Genomic DNA, 18716 nt, shown 5'->3' on the forward strand with positions numbered 1-18716 from the left:
TGCTCTGTCTCTAGAGTCCATGGCTAGTTAGTTGAAGAGCAGGCTCTTGGTCTGACCTGTCAGTTACGTTATATTTAACAGACCTTTTGGACTTAGAATTGAAAGCCACTTATCATTCACAACATTTCCTTTCTCCCTGGGGACTTGGGAAAGCAGAAGCTTGACTGGCTCTAACACTGTGGCACACGGGAAAACTTTTACTGTCATGCTTGTATGGACAGAATGTGTTTTCTCTCTCTCCCCTAAGACATCTGGATTTGACATCCCCAGTCAGTATCTTCTACATAGGCATACATTTTCTTTCCAAGGGCATGAGTTCCCATTTTATCTCAACTAATTATGCAGAAAGTGTTACAGTTACTTGTATAAAAATCTTTTTTTCTTTTTAAAGACATGGTCTCACTATGTAGACCTCTAACTCAACAAGAGATCTACCTGCCTCTACCTTCCAAGTGCTGCAAATGAAGTGGCCTCTAGCCTACATAGCATTTTTACACCAGCCTCTGATATATGGGGCCCATATTTTAAAGGCTGATTAAAATCGGAAAATACTAATTTTAGATGGGACAATTTTGTTAACTCATACATGTCTGCCATTGTTGGGTTTCAAAGCATAACTAGAATGAACAACTTGTTGTCTGTAGAACATTGCAGCAGTCCACAACCAGGATTAATAAGGGCAGTTGTATTAGACTTTGCACCGTTAGGACCAAGTGCGGAACAGACTACTTAAAGGAGGCAGGCTGCAGGAGGAACCGGCATATCCAAACCATAACTTTTACTTTAAATGCTCACCCTTCAGCAAAAACAATTTTGGAGTTTCATTCTCTATTGAAAATTCACAACAGGCTAGGTTTTAAAACTTTATTCTGTAATTTAGATTCACAGAGTCAGAATTTTGGTGTGTATTAAAATCCACAGTCATTTCTATGTCTCCTGGAGATTTCTCACTGGCGCAGTTTCTGACTTGTGCTTGGAAATTCAGGGTCACTGTGCATGGGTAAACACACGCTTGGTTTATCCTGTTGGGCCCCTGCTCCAGATGACTCAAGATCCAGCCACACAGAAACGGCGTTCTGAAAATGATCCGTGGATAGAAGTCACTATCTTTGCTATTTTACACATGAAGAAAGATACAACTGGACTCCCACAACACTGCTTGTCATTTTTGGTCTGCAAGGTAAGGTTTGGTTTGAAAAGTTCAGTCTGAACTTCTAAAGGGGAAAGTGATGTTTGGAGAAGAATTTGGAGCTTGTAGTAATTAGCCGGGCAACCTAACACTTTTTTGTTCTTGCTGGCCTGGGGCAGCAGCAGCTTTTAGTAGACAGTGCACCAGTTGCTACCATCACTGGGCATCAGCCCTCCAGTGATGAGCAAAATTAGGTCGACAAACCACCAGATCCCAAGTCCTCCCAGGGTCAGCAGTTTCCCGACGGCTGTTCCAGTGTGTCCCAAACAGAAACGATCGACGCCAAAACATCCCAGGAAGAAGGAGTAGAGCAACGTGGTTATGAAGTAGTGTCCGGTGTACCTGGATGGAGGGAGGGAGATGTTTGCCTCATGAAAACCGACTGGACCATCATAAAAGTGCAGCAAGTGCTGGCTGTGGTGCAGAGGCCTTTCACCCTGCTTGGGTTCGTTCTTGATACATTCAGTCAGGTGTGGCTACTAGGGGAGACACAAAAGAGCCTGGGGAGGGATGGGGGAAGCCAAACAGACAGCTTATTACATTCATGGGTCCTAGAGAGGTGGGGCTGTCACCCTGCTAGGTCACATGGGAAGGTGAGCATGATGGTCAGTAGATAGGAGTAAGAGGTAGGTCCAGGTCTCAACCTTTGCTGGGGGTTTTGTGGAAAAGCCAAGGCAGGACACATCAGCAATTCAGGATTGACTACTTGAATCATCTCAGCAGCTTTAAGCTATATTCAACGTGGACCCTAGTGGCCTGACATATGACCCTGGGATGATTAAGGCACAGGAGTAGTCTCCTGGGGTGTCCTGCCACTAGATGGCTCAGGACATGAATTTGCATATTCAGGACATGCTGACTAGGGCCTTGGCTAACACCATGAATTTTCTAATCTTGGAATGGGCAGTCTTTCCCCAGAGACAAAAAAAAAAAAAAAAAAAAAAAAAAGTTAATTACAGTATAATAGATTCCCTAGCTCTAGTTGCTCTAGGGTCTCAAAAAAGCACTTGCTAAGATAGGAAGTGATTGTAAGAACAAAAAGGGTCCTGGAGAGATGGCTCAGTGGTTAAGAGCACTTTTGTTCTCTCGAAGAGGAGCCAGGTTTGATTCCCACCAGTGATACCAGGTGGATCACAACCACCTGGATCAGATGCTCTCTGTTGGCTATTGCAGGCCCTGCAGTCAACAAGGCAAACCTATACACACACAAACAAAATTAAACAACAAACATTTTGTCTAGTTGGACTGGACAATTGGATAACAAACTGTGATAGCAGAGGAGTCTGGGGACCTGAGGCTCCACTGGCTTCCTGAGTTCTTTTTCAAGGGAAACATTCTTTCCTTAAATGAGGGCCTCATTTTCCTGCACCTTTATGTGCCTGAAAATGCCTCAGTGCTGATGTCACTACTCATCACCAAGGCTTCTCTCAGGCGCTAACAATCTAAGTAAATTCTGTATCTGTTGGTAGAATCTACACCACATTTTTTTAGGATCAGGTGATTTCAGTTAAGGAACTCCCAAATTTCTTTGCAAAACTTTGTTCCAGAAGTCCTAATGCAGATTTCACAGGTGTTTGCTGGTGAGGAGCTACATCGTTTGGCTCAGGGCCTGCAAGCTGAGGATGAGGGCAGACGGAAAGATTCAGAAGCCACAACTTCTGTTCCTATCTGTTGCAATCACAATGCCTCAATCAGGGGGCCTCACACAGAAGGAAACACTTGCATTCTTTAAAACTTCTAAGAAAAGGTCACACCAGCTGGCATCTCCATCCAAGCACCCATGACCCCCTTTCAGAGTAACACTTAGTTTGGGCTACGGGTGCAGCTCATTAGCAGGACACTTGCTTAGCAGGTGTCCTGGGTTCAAATCCCAGCACCACACATGCAGTGCAACAAGGAAAGTAAAACTTACTTTATACAAGGCTTATTCTCTCGTAGAAAGGTCCGGGGACTGGCACACTCAATTCCATCCAGGGCTCTGCACTGGACTGCAGTGTGTTCCACATCACTGTAGGCCTGACCCCCAAACTGCGGAGGAAGGAATACACACATCCACATTCACTAGTAAAAACTGCTTCAGTACTGTAATGATCCTAGGACAACCAAGTAAAGTTCTCAAAAGCACAGACTTTGGGGATGACTTCAGGTGACTTAGCAGTCCATTCTAAGTGCACACTGCTTTAAATAAACCTTTCTCCTCCATGCCTGGCTTCTTCAAAACAATAAAACCCAAACCAAACTGCAGAGATGTACACAGTGCTTTGGTTATCTTGTATTTACAGGCACATATAGCATAGCATTTTTGGAGTGGGAATTGAGATGTCAATACATATCAAGACATCTGTTGTAGATTTACCATAAGTGAACAAAATTAGAAAATAATTCAGGCTAAAATCTGGTTGAGGACTTCACTTAGGTCATGAATGGTTATAGGTTTCTGGAGTCTACCCCTAGTAGAAGTTTAAGTTCCACCAAAAATTATTAGAACAGAGAAAGCAGAGCCACACAGTTTCCCTCATGTCTTATTATTACTTTCCTACCATTACCCCATGTTCCTCAGAGTGAGACTGGAGAACAAGGCTGCTCACTTCTCAAACCTCCAGAGTCCTGCCAGTCCTTAAGGGCTGCTGGCCGAGGGACAGTTTGACTCTTGTGACAGGATAAATTCAGGTTTTAATTAAAACAATCAAAATTAAGTTATCCCTATGCAATGTCAGTCAAGCTTTTACCAATTACCAATAAAATGAAATTTCAATGTATTTAAAATATTTCTCTGCACATAGTTCAATTAAGAGTTGTCCCCTTGGTTGTGGTATTGTAAGGTTTATAAAACAAAAGCAGACATACCAAAACAAAAAACTAAAACAAAATTCAATGGGTTTTGAGAGACCAAGTAGGTACACTCACTTTAAGAATACTAATGGCTCCTTTCCAGGCTGAGAGGCCACTGCTACTGAAGACTTCTCTGGAATGCTCTATCCTCAAACAAAACATCACTGACAGGACCTAGTTATTTCCTAAAGAGGACAGGGTGCAGCTTGCTTGTCATCACCAGCACCAGGAATTTGCTCCAACTGCATGTGTAGCCAAGAAAACCCAGTTCAGCATCAGCTTTCCAAAGTGCATGGCCCTCTTTCATTGTTCTTTTAAGAGAGGGCATGCTTTGAAAGGACAGGTGACAGTTCAGCTTTAATTTGTTAATTTCGTGGCGAAAGGAACCAATACAGGTTGGTCTTTGCACTTGGGCGGCTTGGGCACAGACATTGCTGGTTCATGAGGAGAGCAAATGTGCTATTCAGCCACTAAAACCCTGGTCATGCTGGAATTTTCCAGCAACAGTTATACCGATGGAGTTCTTAAAAAAAAAAAAAAAAGTCTCTTTGTATGCATGCCTTTAAGCTCTTCTGTAACAGCACTCAGTCCTAAAGAGCGAATGCACAACAAACAAAAACCTCACCTTGAGACAACCATAACCAAGTTCCTGGGAGGCGGTTGCATTTCCAACGTGATCCACTGGGGCATCACAATCTACAAACTCGTCGGGTCTGCAAATCATTAAGACCATCATCAGCCCCCTTTACCAATTGCTATGTGATCGCACGTATTCCTCCCTAACTGTTTTCCTTCCTTCTATTCTCCTCTCTTCCTGTACTAGGAATGTACACGCGAGGGACGCTATCTTCCATTAAGCTACATCTCCAGCCCTTTAAGTAACTTCCTTCCTTCCATTACCGAGGATGGCTGGTTGGCTTTGAACTCATCCTGTAATCAAGGCAGGAGAAAGGGTGAAGGAAGTGGAAGGGTTCTACAGCCTACACCACTCCCTCCCGGTATCTACCACTAACACACGAGGCTTTCCGAGGCAGGGGAGTTGAGAGGCAGGCACCTATCCCGGAATCATCTCCCCCAGGTGGAAGAAGCCTTCCCTTCCCTGGCCTCCTCACAGTCACCACCTAGCCGGGCCCGATTCCCAATAGGACTGCCCCTACATCCCCGTAGGCTTACAGGTAAGAGCAAAGGATGACCGGAGAGTGGGGGTCGCTGTATTCCCAGCTCGGGGCTACGGGACCCTCGGGGTGAGCGGCGCCTGAGGGTGTGAGATCCAGTTCGGCCGTGGCATTAAACGAGTGGCTCCGAGAGACACAGTGCAGCAACAGTAGGTTCCCCAGGAGCAAGGCTGCCTGGCCGCACAGCAGTAGGTAACTCACAGGGCAGCCCCCTAGCACCATCTTCCCGGGCCGGTCCCAGAGACCCGGCCTAAAAACAAAGCCAGGCCGCCACGGCCGACCGGACCCGGCGCTGTCAGGCCTCTCTGCGTCGGCACGCAGCTCGCCGCCACACAGCCAACCAGTGAGCAGCTCGACGCCCCGCCCCACCGTTGCGACCAATCAAAAGCGGATAGAGGAGGGAGGTGGGCGGTGCTTCTATTAATCCCTTCCTCCAGTAAACCCTCCGCTCTTCGCTGCGTAAAGGGCGGGGCTTCTCTTAACCCCGCCCTCCAGTCGGCCCTCTGCATTTCACAGCTTGGGGGGCGGATCTTCCATTTAACCCCGCCCCAGCCCCGCCTACGTCCTCCCTACCAGCCGCGCGCGCGGAGGGGCGGGACGGACAGGCGCGATCTGAAGCCGCCGGCGTGGAGTAGGCCACCCTCTCTCACCGCAGACTATTTTCCCTACGTCCGGAGCGAGCGGGGTGGGGGCGGGGCTGGAGGGAGGGGGGCTGCGTCAGTGCCGCGCGCGCGCCCGCCGAGGGCGCGCGCCCCGCCAGCCCCCGGGGGCCCCTGCGAGGTTGCAAGGATGACCGAAGGGGCGGAGGCGGCGGCCGCGCGTTGAGCCGAACCTGCAGAAGCCCTCGCTATGGGGCTGCGCGCGCTCTCGCCCCTTGCTTCTCTGCCACTAAGGTGGCTGCTAGCGTGTGGCCTGCTGGGCCCGGTCCTCGATGCCGGGCGGCCAGGTGGGTGTTGGGGGGACGGTATTCCGGGAGCTCCGCGTCCCGGGCTGGGCGCTCCCCTAGTGTCCGGTGGTGCGAGCTGCGAGGTGGACCCCAGGCTCCCGGCTCCCCTGACAGCGCTGACCCGGAGCCCGGCGGCCGGCTGCACCCTGGCCGTGAGCTGGCCGCTCCCGGGCTGCGGCCAGCGCTCGCGGGTGGAGTGGCTGTCACTGGTCCTGGGCTGGGAGCTGGAACTTTTGCTTCAGTCTATCAGAATTTGAGATTTGACTGTCGTGGTCTTAGCGGACTCAACCAGTAGGTCCTCAGAGATTTTGATGGAGGAGAAGGCGGGTTTTCCTTGGGCCGTTTGTTTTTTTTTGTTGTTTTTTTGTTTTTGTTTTTTTTTTTTTGTAGTAAGAATACTTTAAAAAGAAAAGAATGAACGAAAAGTTGCATTTCCAGAGCCTGTTGTTCAGTCTTTCTAAATCCTGACAAAGAATCTCTGCTCTGTTTAACCCAGGGGATTATCGGAAAGAAATTACTGCTGGCCAATACGTTTGAATTGTGAAACTTCCCGTAAATTTGTAAGATATTTATATTGGAGATGATGAAATGGGGGTGGAAACACACCATTAACACACTCGTTTCTTTCTGGAAACGTTATTTATTGTATCAAATTATTGTTTGCATGACTGAGTTATCTCTACTAGCGCCGGGAATACGATGGACAATGGAAGGCTTCTTGCCTTCAAAGGTGCTGAGTGCTGGAGTGCTGACCTTCACGAAACTAATTACATTGTTTCTTCTCTTTGGCTTTCTCCTTTTAAATTAAGTTAGCTTTCTGCTGGGTGGAGATGCTGGCGTTCAAAACACTGAAAAATTTTGAATAGGATGCTGCCAGATCGGTTCTGGTGACGATCACTTTTCTTCTGCTGTTCTAGATAGTTAACACTGTCCAAAGGAAAGGATCCAAAGTTTTAGTAATCTCTAACTTCATGTGTTTGTCAATATAAACCAGACTATATTTCTAGCTCGTGTGTATGCTTATTATTACACATGTGTGTAAGAATGAATGGAATATCCTTATGTTCTTCAATTGTGGCTGCAAGGGGCCGGGTGCTCCCTTAGGCATTTGTCAGATTCCAGGTAAACACCATCCCAGATGCTTTTGAACGATCAGAGGATGGCCATGTGTACTAAGGTGTATGAGAGGTGGAAGGTTTTTGTGTGTGTGATTTTTGAACTGAACTAAATGGGTGAGAAAGAAAATTTCAAATTAGAGGGGAGAGATCCATTGTAAACATAAACATAGGAAGCTCTCCTCTCTCTCTCTCTCTCTCTCTCTCTCTCTTTCTCTCTCTTCTCCTCCCCCCTCTCTCCTCAAGAGTAATTGAGTGTGAAAGAAAATAACTTGTTAGGAGACAATGAAAGTGTTAGTGTATGGTTAGGTAACTTGTGTGAAAGTGAAATATGGAAGGGAAAGTGACTCCAAGTGTGAGACCTTGTGTAGCAGGACTACAGAGTCACATTTATCCTGTAGATTGGTTTGGGAAATGAAGATTTTTTTTTTTTTCCAGACAGGGTTTCTCTGTGTAGCTTTGGAGCCTATCCTGGCACTCACTCTGTAGACCAGGCTGGCCTTGAACTCACAGAGATCTGCCTGCCTCTGCCTCCCGAGTGCTGGGATTAAAGAAGTGCGCCACCAACGCCCGGCGGAAATGAAGATTTTTTTAAGTACTTTGCAATCAGGTTTTCAGTTAGAACATTGACAATATAATGGAGGATGAACTCGAGGAGGAAGAGGCTAGAGAGCTGGAGCCAAGTTTTGAGGTGTTGGCAGTGAGTCAACGAGAATTTCCTGAAGTGAATGATCTTATAAAATCAGCTGAGTTTTTGGAATACAGGATGTCTAAAACATGAACTGAAACATCCACACATAAGTTGGGAGCTAAGCTGGTTTCAGTGGGATTTTTAACTGTTGTTGGTAACATTGTGCCCACGAGGATTACAGAATAATTTTTGAATAGTTGATTCAAATAATTTACAAAAAAACCTGGGGTCAACAAATATAAGGAAACCATATGTCAATGAAACATCTTAGTTTCTTTTTTGTAAGTCTCCCCACTCTATTTGTAGACCAGGCTGGCCTGGAACTCCGAGATCCACCTGCTTTTGCCTCCCAACTGCTGGGATTAAAGCTATGTGCCAACATGCCCTGCACTCTTTTTTTTTATGTATTAGTATTTAGTTTTATGTATGTATTATGTATTAGTATGTAGTTTTATGTATTAGTATTATGTATTAGTCTACTAATGTAGACTAAATACAATATGTAGACTAAAAAAAGATTTATTTTAGAAACTGGTATCTGAAGAAGATGAGTTTGAAAACTTGCTCAAAAGTGGAACTTAGGTCCATGACAACCTCATTTTCAGATGTCAGCAGATTCTTAAAAATAATTTTTAAAATTAGAATATAAAATAATGGATTTAATTATGACAGTTCCATGCATGTTTATCATTGTACTTTTTTCATTTTATCTTCTGACTTATTGTCTTGTAATGTTCTCCCTACCATAGGCCCCTTCAACTTTCATGTCACATATATGAGTATATATAAGTATATATATATAAAATCAGTCTAAATTCCACATATGAGAGAAACATGATACTTCTTGTCTTTTAGGATCTGGTTTATTTCCATTAATACAATAGTTTCCAATGCTGCCTATTTTACTGCTGAGATACATTTTATTCTTGATGACTGAATGGAATTCCACTGTGCATATGTATACTATTTTCTTCATTCATTTATCTGTTGATGAACACATAGGCTAATTTTGTATTTTAGAAATAACAGGTTAAAATTGATGTATTTGTGTTACATAAGAAAATGTAGTCTTTTAGATTTAAAGATGGTTTTGTTTCCAAACTTCTAAGTGAAAATGAAAACATTCATAGTTGATATGTACAAAATTAGTTTCTGGTCTTAGAAAACTAGTTTTATATTTTACCTTATGAAATTTGGTTTTGTATCTGTTCTTTTCTTATTTGTTTTGCTTTTTTCAAGACAAAGTCTCACTATGTAACTCTGGCTGCCCTGAAACTCTCTATGCAGACCAGGCTGCCCTTGAACTCAGTCTCCTGAGTGCTGGGCTTAAAGGTGTGCCCCAGGACACCTAGCTTATATTTGTTCTTTATTAAGTATTGTGGTTCACTATAGAAGGACCCAGATAATTTCATAAACTGAAAGTAACATGAAGTATATAACAGCGAGAGACTCAAATATGTGATGCAGTTAACTTCAAGATACCTCCTTTTCTTATTGATACCTGGTGCTATGGATGTCCCAGAGCCTTGGAGCGATTCCAGTCATTGAGTCACTGCCTCTTGCTATCACTGCCACAGTGATAGCAAACTTAGTGAGTCATCTTTGTAGGGTCTGGAGTGGAATCACCTAAGGCTGGATTGTACTACCATGTTTGTATGTGAGAGACCATTTTCATTTGTGATGGGAAATGGGATAGATTTTATAGCCTGATCATTTCTCCTAGTGACCATATGTGGCACATTGCAGTATTTTTAATTTTTGAGAATCTCATTCAGTGTGTTTTGAATATACTCACTCTCCTTCACCCTCTAACCCTCCCAGACTCACCCCATTTCCCTGTTCTCTTCCAACTTCCTGTCTCGTGGTACATCCTTTAAGAGTGAGTAAGGAGGGGAGTGGATGAGAACAAACTGTAAGGACATTTATGAGGCTGCCAAGACAGAAACCTGTTGCTTTCTGTGCCAGCCTCCAAAATTAATATTAATAAAAAAAGAATAAAAAGGGAGCTAGCCTGGGAAATTCATGTCTAGTCATCATACCGCTCATTCCTCTCAGTCCCTCTCTCCCTGCCTCCCTCCCTCCCTCCCTCCTCCCTCCCTCCTTCCCTCCCTTCCTCCCTCTCTCTCTCTTTTGTTTTTGAGACAGGGTTTCTTTTTATACCCCTGGCTGGCTCCCACCTCACAGAGATCTCCTTGCTTCTGCCCCCTGAGAGCTAGTGGTCAGGTTTGAAGCACGATGTTGTTTGGGTTTGTTTTCCTTTATCTTAACTTACTGCTAAATCTTTAAGATAAATTTTGTAAAGAAGCATCACCACAAAACATGTTATATTGTAGGACAAATTCCACTTCCAAATATGTTTTTTCCCCTTTGACACGTTGTTCTTATTATAAAAATTTTCTTAGTTTAACTCGCATTAGCATGCCCTTTCCCTTTTCTTTTAGTAGAATCCCAGGCAGGCAGAGCCCTCACTCCTTATTAACCTGTGTGGCACAGTCAGATTCTGTCACAATTACACTCTTGATCTAGAACTCCCAACTCTAGTTTGGAGAGGGGAATTTAGTGTTGCTGGTAAAAAGTGTTTGAGAGCCCTGGATATTTTCAGGAAAGATGTTAATCCTTAAAAAGGCAGGTTCGATTTAAGTGGGGTGGGGAGGAGAGTCTGTAAGGATCACAGAAGGCTGCTGAGGGAGGGCACATTTTATTGAGTGCTTATAGTATATATCTGATAGGAAGTAGCTGTCTTGGCCTCAGCAGATTAAATTCCTTTCTTACATTCTTAAGAGCCTTACGTTTTCTAGATGATTGGAGTTTTTCCCAATGGGGTACTTCAAGACCAAAATAGCATTTTGTTTTGTTATTTGGGGACAGGATCTTTGAAATACAGCCCAGGATGAACATTCTCTTTTTAAAGATAGGTCAATAAAGAAGCATATGTCTTAAGGCATGTGACAGTATAGAACACAGGGGCAGGAATGTGCACTTGAAGGAGATAGTAGCTGAAATGCATAGGTTTGGGATTGGCCCTGGGACTTGAGTGAGGATACAGGGTTTGGAATAGCAGTTGGCCTCTAATTACAGTCCTTTCCCTGCAGGAGTACTTGAGACAACAGATTATCTCACTCAACCTGAAGGAGGAGGTTTATCTTTTACAGTGAAAGTACATAAAGGTGGCTATTTGTTTAGGTAATAAGCAGGAAGAGAAGAAGAAAGGCTCTGGCGGCTTGGCATACCCGTTTGTTTGTCTTGCAATTAGGTAGAATTCTTTGGAAGATTTTTTTTTTTTCTACCACAGTTGCTTGACTTCCTCAGAAATGCATAAAAAGACCTGAGAAGTCAGAGGAGGCAAAATTCTCATCGGACCTTTAAGTTTTTGGTTCAACTTTTGAGTTTTCTTCAGTTCCTGTCTCCTAGTGTCCTTATTTTTAACAGTGTGCTTATTCTGTCAGAGTCTAATAGCAAAGTTTATATACCTCACATTATCTTAAGATTTTTACTTTTATTGTGAACTGTATCTTTTCCCCTGGTGTTTAGCATTTTAATTATTTAAAAAAAAAAAAACTTTTGAGACAGGCTCTGACTATGTAGCCCTGGTTGTCCTAGAGCTCTTTTGTAGACTAGGCTGGCCTCTAACTCAGAGAGATTTACCTGCCCCTGCCTCCTGAGTGCTGGGATTAAAGGCTTAAACCACCACACCTGGCATCCCCAGTAGTTTTTAATTGGGTGCAATGTTGCATACTCCACCTGCAGGCACACAGGACACTTTAGTGGTCAGAACCAGCATTGCTGGCATCTGGAGAGTGGAGGCCTGCGTGCTAGTAGACATGCCTACACTGCACAGGATGACCCACAACACAACCAAGGATTTTTCCAGCCCACAATGCCAGGGTTATGAAGGTTAAATAGCTTCCTTTACAGTAAAATGAGAGAAATGGCATTTTGGTTCCCACAGGAAGAAGCATAGAGTAGAGGAATTAGGGAAAATCCATGCAAGGAATGAGCAGGACATAAGAAAAAAGAAACTAGAGATAAGAAAAGAATTTTGAAAAAAAAAAAAAAAGAGGAACAAGGATTCCCTTGTAGTTAGTGTGTATTCTTTCGAAATAACACACATTCAAAACCTTTGTACATGGCTTTTTGTTCATGGGTTTGATGCAGGAGGTGGATCCTTGGGTCTTTGAAAGAAGTCAGTGTCAGAGTAAGAACTCCTAAATACAGAAGTGCTATAATTTTGAAACCTTAAAAAGCCACAAATGATTGTGACATTTGTTTTACGAAACAAAAGATTATTTTAAAATGGGAGCCATAGAAAGAACATTCTACCATATGTGTGCATACATATGGCAGAATATATATATTTTTCAATAATATATTTTCTGATATGGTTCCCAATTGACAAAAATATAATATATACATTATATTATATAATATCATATTATATAATATATATTTTTGATGTTTTGAGGGTCTCACTGTGTAGCTCTGGCTGATCAGGAACTCTCTGTAGACCAGGCTGGCTTCAAGCTCACCAAGTTCTGCTTGCCTCTGCCTCCCAAGTGCTGGGATTAAAGACTGTGCCCTTACTCCTGGCCTAGTTTCTATTCTTGTATCTAGCTTTTATTGTCTCCTGTAGCCATCCAGGTAAAAGATTCCTTAGAAAACAGAACACCTGACTTTTCCTGGCCTAAAGGAGGCAGATGACCTTAGAAAGTCACAGAACCTGTTTTGGATAGAGAACTCTTGAAATATCTGCCTGCCCATTAGAACTTCAAATTCTGTCTTTTTGAAGTGTTTCACATTTTTCTCTCTGTGAGGTTCACTTCTGAATTGTAGTGCAAATGTTTTCATTTAGTTGCCTGTGGTTCAGCCTCTCCTGTATGGTGAACTGTGCCTGTCAGCATATATGTTCCTGACTGTAGGGAATTGCTTAAACTTTCTCTTTGAAATAATGAGTCATGGCAGGAAGTTGGAGAAAAATATGCCATTTTTTCTTCTTTTTTAGTTAGGCCTCTAGCTCAGGCTGGCTTCAAATTTGTTTTGTGGCTGAAGCTGACCTTGAACTTGTGTCTTTACTGTAAGCACCTCAGCTGAGTGCTGGGATTATAGGCTTGCCCCTCCCACCTAGCTTCCGGCTAGTTTACTTTAAAAAGTTCTTTGAAAATTTCTTACAGTGTGTTTTGATCATATTTCCTCCAGATCCCCCTCATATCCACTCCACCTTCTTATCTCCCCCCAACATTTTGTCATCTTTTTCTGGAATATAGTTTACCTTTGATCACACGGAATTTATTATTAGTTGTGTTTACCTTGCCACACTTCCAGGGTGACTGTTAGCAGTGGGACAGGCTACCCATGCAAGAGGAGATTTTTAAGGATACTATTAAGTCCTATGTTTCCTATGTTTTAAGAGTTGGAGGCTTAGTGAGATGCAGCTGTGCTCCTTCCTTGGCATTCTGATCTGAAGCTTCCTACCGGTGGCCAGTGACCATCCCTCATCAGACTTTACTGACAGAACTTTCCCCATGGCTCTAGGGGGTGGTGGTGAGCTCCTGTAATTTCAACACTGGGAAGACAGAGCCAGGGCAGGAGAGTCATGAGTTCAAGGTTATCTTGAGTAATTAGTGAGATCTTGTCTCAAAAGTAATAAAAACAGTAAAAACAATGAAAAAGAATTGTTATGCCCTTAGTGATGATACTGTAAGGAAAAGATATTTTGTGTTGGGCTCATTGAGAGAAGAGGCTATATCCAACATGATTTATTGTTCAGTTTGTGGTGGTATTTTTTGTTTGCTTTTGCAATAGGGCCTTTTTATGTCTTACGGTGTATTCCTGGCAGACCTTGAACTCAGATCTAACTGTTTCTGCTTTCCAAGTGCTGGGATCAGTGGTTCTCAACCTTCCCAATGCTGTGTGCAACTCTTTAATAACACAGTTCCTCATGTTGTCGTGACCCCGACCATAAACTTATCTTCATTGCTACTTCATAGCTACTTTTGTTGCTGTTATGAATTGTAATGTGATATGCAGGATGGTCTTAGCCAACCCATCAAATAGTCATTCGATTTGCAAAGTGGCCATGATCCACAGGCTGAGAACCACTGAATTGAAGAGTGCACTACTATGTCTTGCCCTGTCTTTCAGTTCTGGTTGTACTCGGTGTGGTGGTTTGAAAGAAAATAGCCCCCAAAGGGAGTGGCACTATTAGGAGGTGTGGCTTTATTGTAGTGGGTGTAGGTTTGTTGGAGGAATCCTGTCATTGTGAAGGCAGGCTTTGAGGTTTCATATATGCTCAAGCCATGCCCAGTGTTCAGACCATTTTCTGTTGTCTGTGAGTCAAGATGTAAGAACTCTGAGCTCCTTTTCCAGCATCATATCTGTCTTTGTGCTGCCTTGCTTCCTGCATGACAATAATAGAACTGTAAGTGAGCCACCACAATTAAATTAAATTAAACTCCTTATGAGAGTTGCTGTGGTCATAGTGACTCTTCACAGCAATAGAAACCCAAACTAAGATACTTGATTTTACAGATAACTTTAGAATCTAAGCATGTATGATTAGAGTTCTTAACTGTTAATAGTTTTCATGTAAAATTTTCTTCTGATGGACTCATGATGTAGTCATTTCATATGAGATAGTTGGTCCATTGTTAGTGCATATTAGAGTTGACCCTTTAAATATTAAAGGTATCTTACCCTTATCATTTTTATTCAGTGTTTAAAAAAAAATTCTGTTAGGGTATCATTTAAGATGAATGAGAGGGTGTAAGAGACAAGTACATTCACTGAGCCCTAGCCGGGCACTCTGCCATATTAAAACTCATGTTCTTTTCTTCATGTTGAGGAAAAGGACTAGAGTATATAGTTGCAAAATGTTTGAAAATGATTGTTTTAACACACATGCACATACTGTTTGGATACAGACTGGTATCTTTTTCTTAGGAAATATTTTTACTCTCATTCTTATGTAGGATTATATATATATATATAAAAATCACAAGAGGGTCTGGAGAGATGGCTCATCAGTTAAGAGCACTGGCTGCTCTTCCAAAGGATCCATTTTTGATTCTAACATTCACATAGTGGCTCACAACTCTCCTTAGCCCCACTTTCAGTGGGTTCTCACCTGACCTCTGTGGGCACCATGCACACACCATACACACAGACATACATGCAGCCAAAACATCCATAAAATAGAATAATAAAATAATTTCTTAAAAGGTCACATAATGCTCAGGTGATTTTTTTCAATGTCTTGAACACTTAATTTTTTTTGTTTTTCAAGATAGGGTCTTGTTGTGTATCTCTAGTTGTCCTAAAGTCACTATGTAGACCAGTGTAGCCTCGAACTCACAGAGATCCTACTGCCTCTGCCTCCCAAGTGCTGGGATTAAAAATGCTCAACATTACACCCAACTGAACACTCAGTTTTTATCTTCAGTATTTTGGTACCTAGTAGATTTTTCAGGTTCACTTTGTTATATTTGTTGTTCTTTTTGCTGCAGATTTTCAGCAGACAAAGCATCTTTTGTCTTATGAAATTACAACTCCTTGGAGATTAACTAGAGAAAGAAGGGAAGCCCTGAGGCCCAGTTCAAAGCAGGTGAGTTCTCTCTAGAACTAAATTATAGTTCTTTCTTTTCTTAATGTAAGGTGATATTTGCAGGAGTGGTTGTTTCAGGGAGTAAGTAGTTCTGAGTTTTAATATCAGATACTTTATATGCTGATTAAAAAATAGCAAAACTGTTTATCAGGAAATCAAGTGTTATTTTCTCATTGGAGGGAGTTTTTTCTGTTGTTAATGGGGTAATCATGTACATCTGGATCCTTTGCACCTCCCATTGGTGCTGTTCTTGGGACCAAGCCCTTGCACATGACCTTAAGATCAATAGTTTGTCCTATAGTTAGAATAGGGAAGTTGTTTGAGATAGAGATAAAGGTCCCCTGAGCTTGAAGATGAGAAAGAGTCATCTGAATAATTAACTCTAAGATGCCTTCAGTTGTAAGATACCGTTTATCAATACTGCAGACACCCAAGTGCTGCTAGCAAGATTGCCACATCTGTGTGTGGTGTGTTCTCATCCCAGAGTTCTATTGTCAGGAGGAGAAAGTGTGAGTTGTGTTAGAGTTGATGAGATAAGCTGCAAAGGTCATAAGAGACTGTAACAATAAGTCTTTTGGCTGCATCCACTCGAGCCCTGCCGCCATGTGGGTGCTTTCTGCCAGACTGCTCAAGTTCCACCTGCTGCCACATTAGGGTCCCAAGTAACATACAGAGACTTATATTAGGTACAATGCTGCTGGCCAATCCCTAGGATTTCTTACTTGCTAGCTCAGTCTTAAGTATCAACCATGAAGACTAATCTTATCGGACGTCAGCTGCTGGTGGCTTCTCTTGCTGGGATCACATGGCAGCTCCAGAGCAGAAAGCAGGAGGAAGAGAAAAGGGATGACATCCTTCTTTGCTTATATATGAGTCTGCCTGCTATTTCACTTACTGCCTGGATTGCAAGACTTCTTTACTACATTTCCCAAAATCCTCCTTGACTCGTAGTCCCTCCTAACTTGCTGCCTCATTGGCCAAACAGTACTTTATTCAACAATCAATAAGAAGATAAACATACATAGAAGGACCTCCCCCATCAAGAGACCTGGAATTTCCTGTGCACTTTTGTATAACTAGAAAATCTCCTGAAACTTACTTAAACAGAAGGAAGAACTCAAGTGTGGATGCACTGAAAAGTAATTCCTGAAGTTACAGCTGATTCATGAACACATTTAGGAAGAACAGACAACTAGGGCTGCAGAGCTGGCTCATAGCTTAAGGTCCCTTGTTGCCCTTGCTGCAGAGCTGGGGTCTGTTCCCAGCCCCCATACATTAGCTCACAACATCCATAATCCCAGTTCCAGAAGATATTACATTCTCTTCTGAACTCAAGGACACCAAACACACACACAGTATACCTACATAGATATAGGCAAAACATGCATGTATGTAAAATAATGTAGGAGGCATGGAAGTCCTTGTGCTCACAGATAAGCATTAGGGAAACCAGGCATGTTAAACATCTCAAAGGCAGAGATACCTGTTTTCTGCCCAGGAGCCTGGGAGTGGAAGTGGTTGATAGCCTGCGTGACTTAGACCATGACAGACCCTCCCCTAGATCCTTAAGATATCACATGTAGTCAATCTATAGATCTCATCTCTATGGGCAATGTCACATGTACTTTAAAAAAGTTTCTATATTGTCATGTCTTAAGCTTAGTTGTGCACATAGGATTGAATTAATTATCACCAGGAAACTTTTCCCAAATTGTGTTGTCCTTAAATATGCTTAAAATAAACTACTCGGTGCCAAGTTTGAATTAACTCTAGCTACTGAGTCATATTGAACTTGACTTCCTTTTTGTCTCTTGCAGATTGACAATCTGTTGGCTATGGTGTTCATAGAGACACCCCCCCAATAAAATGAATAAAATAAATCTAAAATTAAAAAAGAGGAGATACATGTGTAGGCAATTTTCTGTCATCAGGTATTAAAGGGAGACAGATGAATAGAATATATATATTACTTAAGAATACTTTCTATAAACAGTTCCGGTCATTGCCAAGTTATTTTAATTTAGAATGACCTTTCCTGCCTCTTGTGATATGTTGAAAAGTAATTTACAAGATGGTGTTTTATTATTGCTTTTTTCCTTTTCTGTGCATTTAGGTGTCTTATGTCATTGAGGCTCAAGGAAAACAGCATATTATTCACTTGGAAAGAAACATGTAAGACATTTCATTTACATTGCCTTTTTAATTATGTTTTTCCTTCAACAGTATATTGATTTCTTTTCTGGGTAGTGCTCAGTGGAGTCTGAACCCTGAAATCATCAGGTTTAGTTATTGCTGACCCTGATGCACAGGGGTAGGCCTGAACTTGAAGTCCACAAGAATTCATGCTGTGGCTGGACAGGCGGTGACTTCCAAGAGGAATATGCAGAGGGAAGCCAGGCATATATAGCTTAATTCTTTTCAAATTCACCTTTAGGGAGAATGAATGGTGGTGTGTGTGTGTGTTTGTGTGTGTGTGTGTGTGTGTGTGTGTGGTGTATGTGTATAGCCTCCAGTGACCATTGAGGTCAGCTTATGAAAAGACTCAACTCCATAGTGTTAGTATTGAGGCATCTGTACTGGCCTGTCCTTGGGGTTCTGACAGGATATACCCTCAGCTTCAGCTACTACGAGCACCACCTGTGCACATTCACTATGTTCCCTTTTAAAGGACCCTGCTTACCTCCTATCCCTCCTTCTCTCCTTCTCTCCCTCTCTGCCCCCTCTCCTTCTCTCCCCCCTTTTTCCTCTCTCTCCCCTCTTTCCTTTCTCCTCTCTCCTGCTGCTGCTGTCTTCAGAGTCCAGTCTCCCTCCCATCCTTTCCCCCTTTTATGATCCCTTTCCCTAAAAAAAAAGAAAAGAAAAGAAAAAAAAAAACCCTCTGCTTGAACCCTGTCAAATTGGCATTTTTCTCTCGAATGCACATTGCTTTTCTTAAATTACAACACATTGACTCCTCTGTGAACATACTGCGCACAAAGAAGATGTCTTCACAAAGACACAGCATATGGGACAAAGAATACTCAGGAGTCTTGGAGTTTCAAGTACTCCAGGGTCTTAGTCACAGGGACTGCTTTGCCTCCAGATTTTTGGCCATGGGGTTTCCTGTATTCAAGGAGGCAGGGGCACAGTTTCACCAAGGGTTTTCTGTGCCACAGTAGTCATGTAGCTAAA

The 18716-nt window shown here is 42.6% G+C and overlaps 2 protein-coding genes across 6 annotated transcripts in view; one reads left to right on the top strand and one right to left on the bottom strand.

Annotated features, from left to right (window-relative positions):
* Positions 1 to 850: 850 nt before the first annotated feature.
* Tm2d2 (TM2 domain containing 2) lies at positions 851 to 5520 on the bottom strand. The gene is made up of 4 exons (XM_027395326.2): positions 5195 to 5520; positions 4647 to 4734; positions 3102 to 3217; positions 851 to 1531 (listed from the first exon to the last, which is right to left on the bottom strand). The coding sequence occupies exons 1-4, from the start codon at positions 5416 to 5418 to the stop codon at positions 1318 to 1320; spliced, it is 642 nt and encodes a 213-aa protein (XP_027251127.1). The 5' UTR covers positions 5419 to 5520; the 3' UTR covers positions 851 to 1317.
* Positions 5521 to 5951: 431 nt separating this feature from the next.
* Adam9 (ADAM metallopeptidase domain 9) overlaps positions 5952 to 18716 on the top strand; it is a 67155-nt gene continuing 54390 nt past the window's right edge. For 4 of the 5 annotated variants that reach the window (XR_004772488.1, XR_004772489.1, XM_027395315.2 and 1 more), the window contains exons 1-3: positions 5952 to 6142; positions 15448 to 15545; positions 17659 to 17717. Coding sequence is in view for 3 of the 5 variants with exons in the window: in XM_027395315.2 (XP_027251116.1) it covers positions 6046 to 6142; positions 15448 to 15545; positions 17659 to 17717 (254 nt within the window). In the remaining 2 variants the exon portion in view is untranslated. The remainder of the gene's footprint in view (positions 6143 to 15447; positions 15546 to 17658; positions 17718 to 18716) is intronic. The other variant, XM_027395316.2, reaches the window with a different exon arrangement.

The sequence above is a fragment of the Cricetulus griseus genome (genome assembly GCF_003668045.3).
Source record: "Cricetulus griseus strain 17A/GY chromosome 1 unlocalized genomic scaffold, alternate assembly CriGri-PICRH-1.0 chr1_1, whole genome shotgun sequence".
NCBI lineage: Eukaryota > Metazoa > Chordata > Mammalia > Rodentia > Cricetidae > Cricetulus > Cricetulus griseus.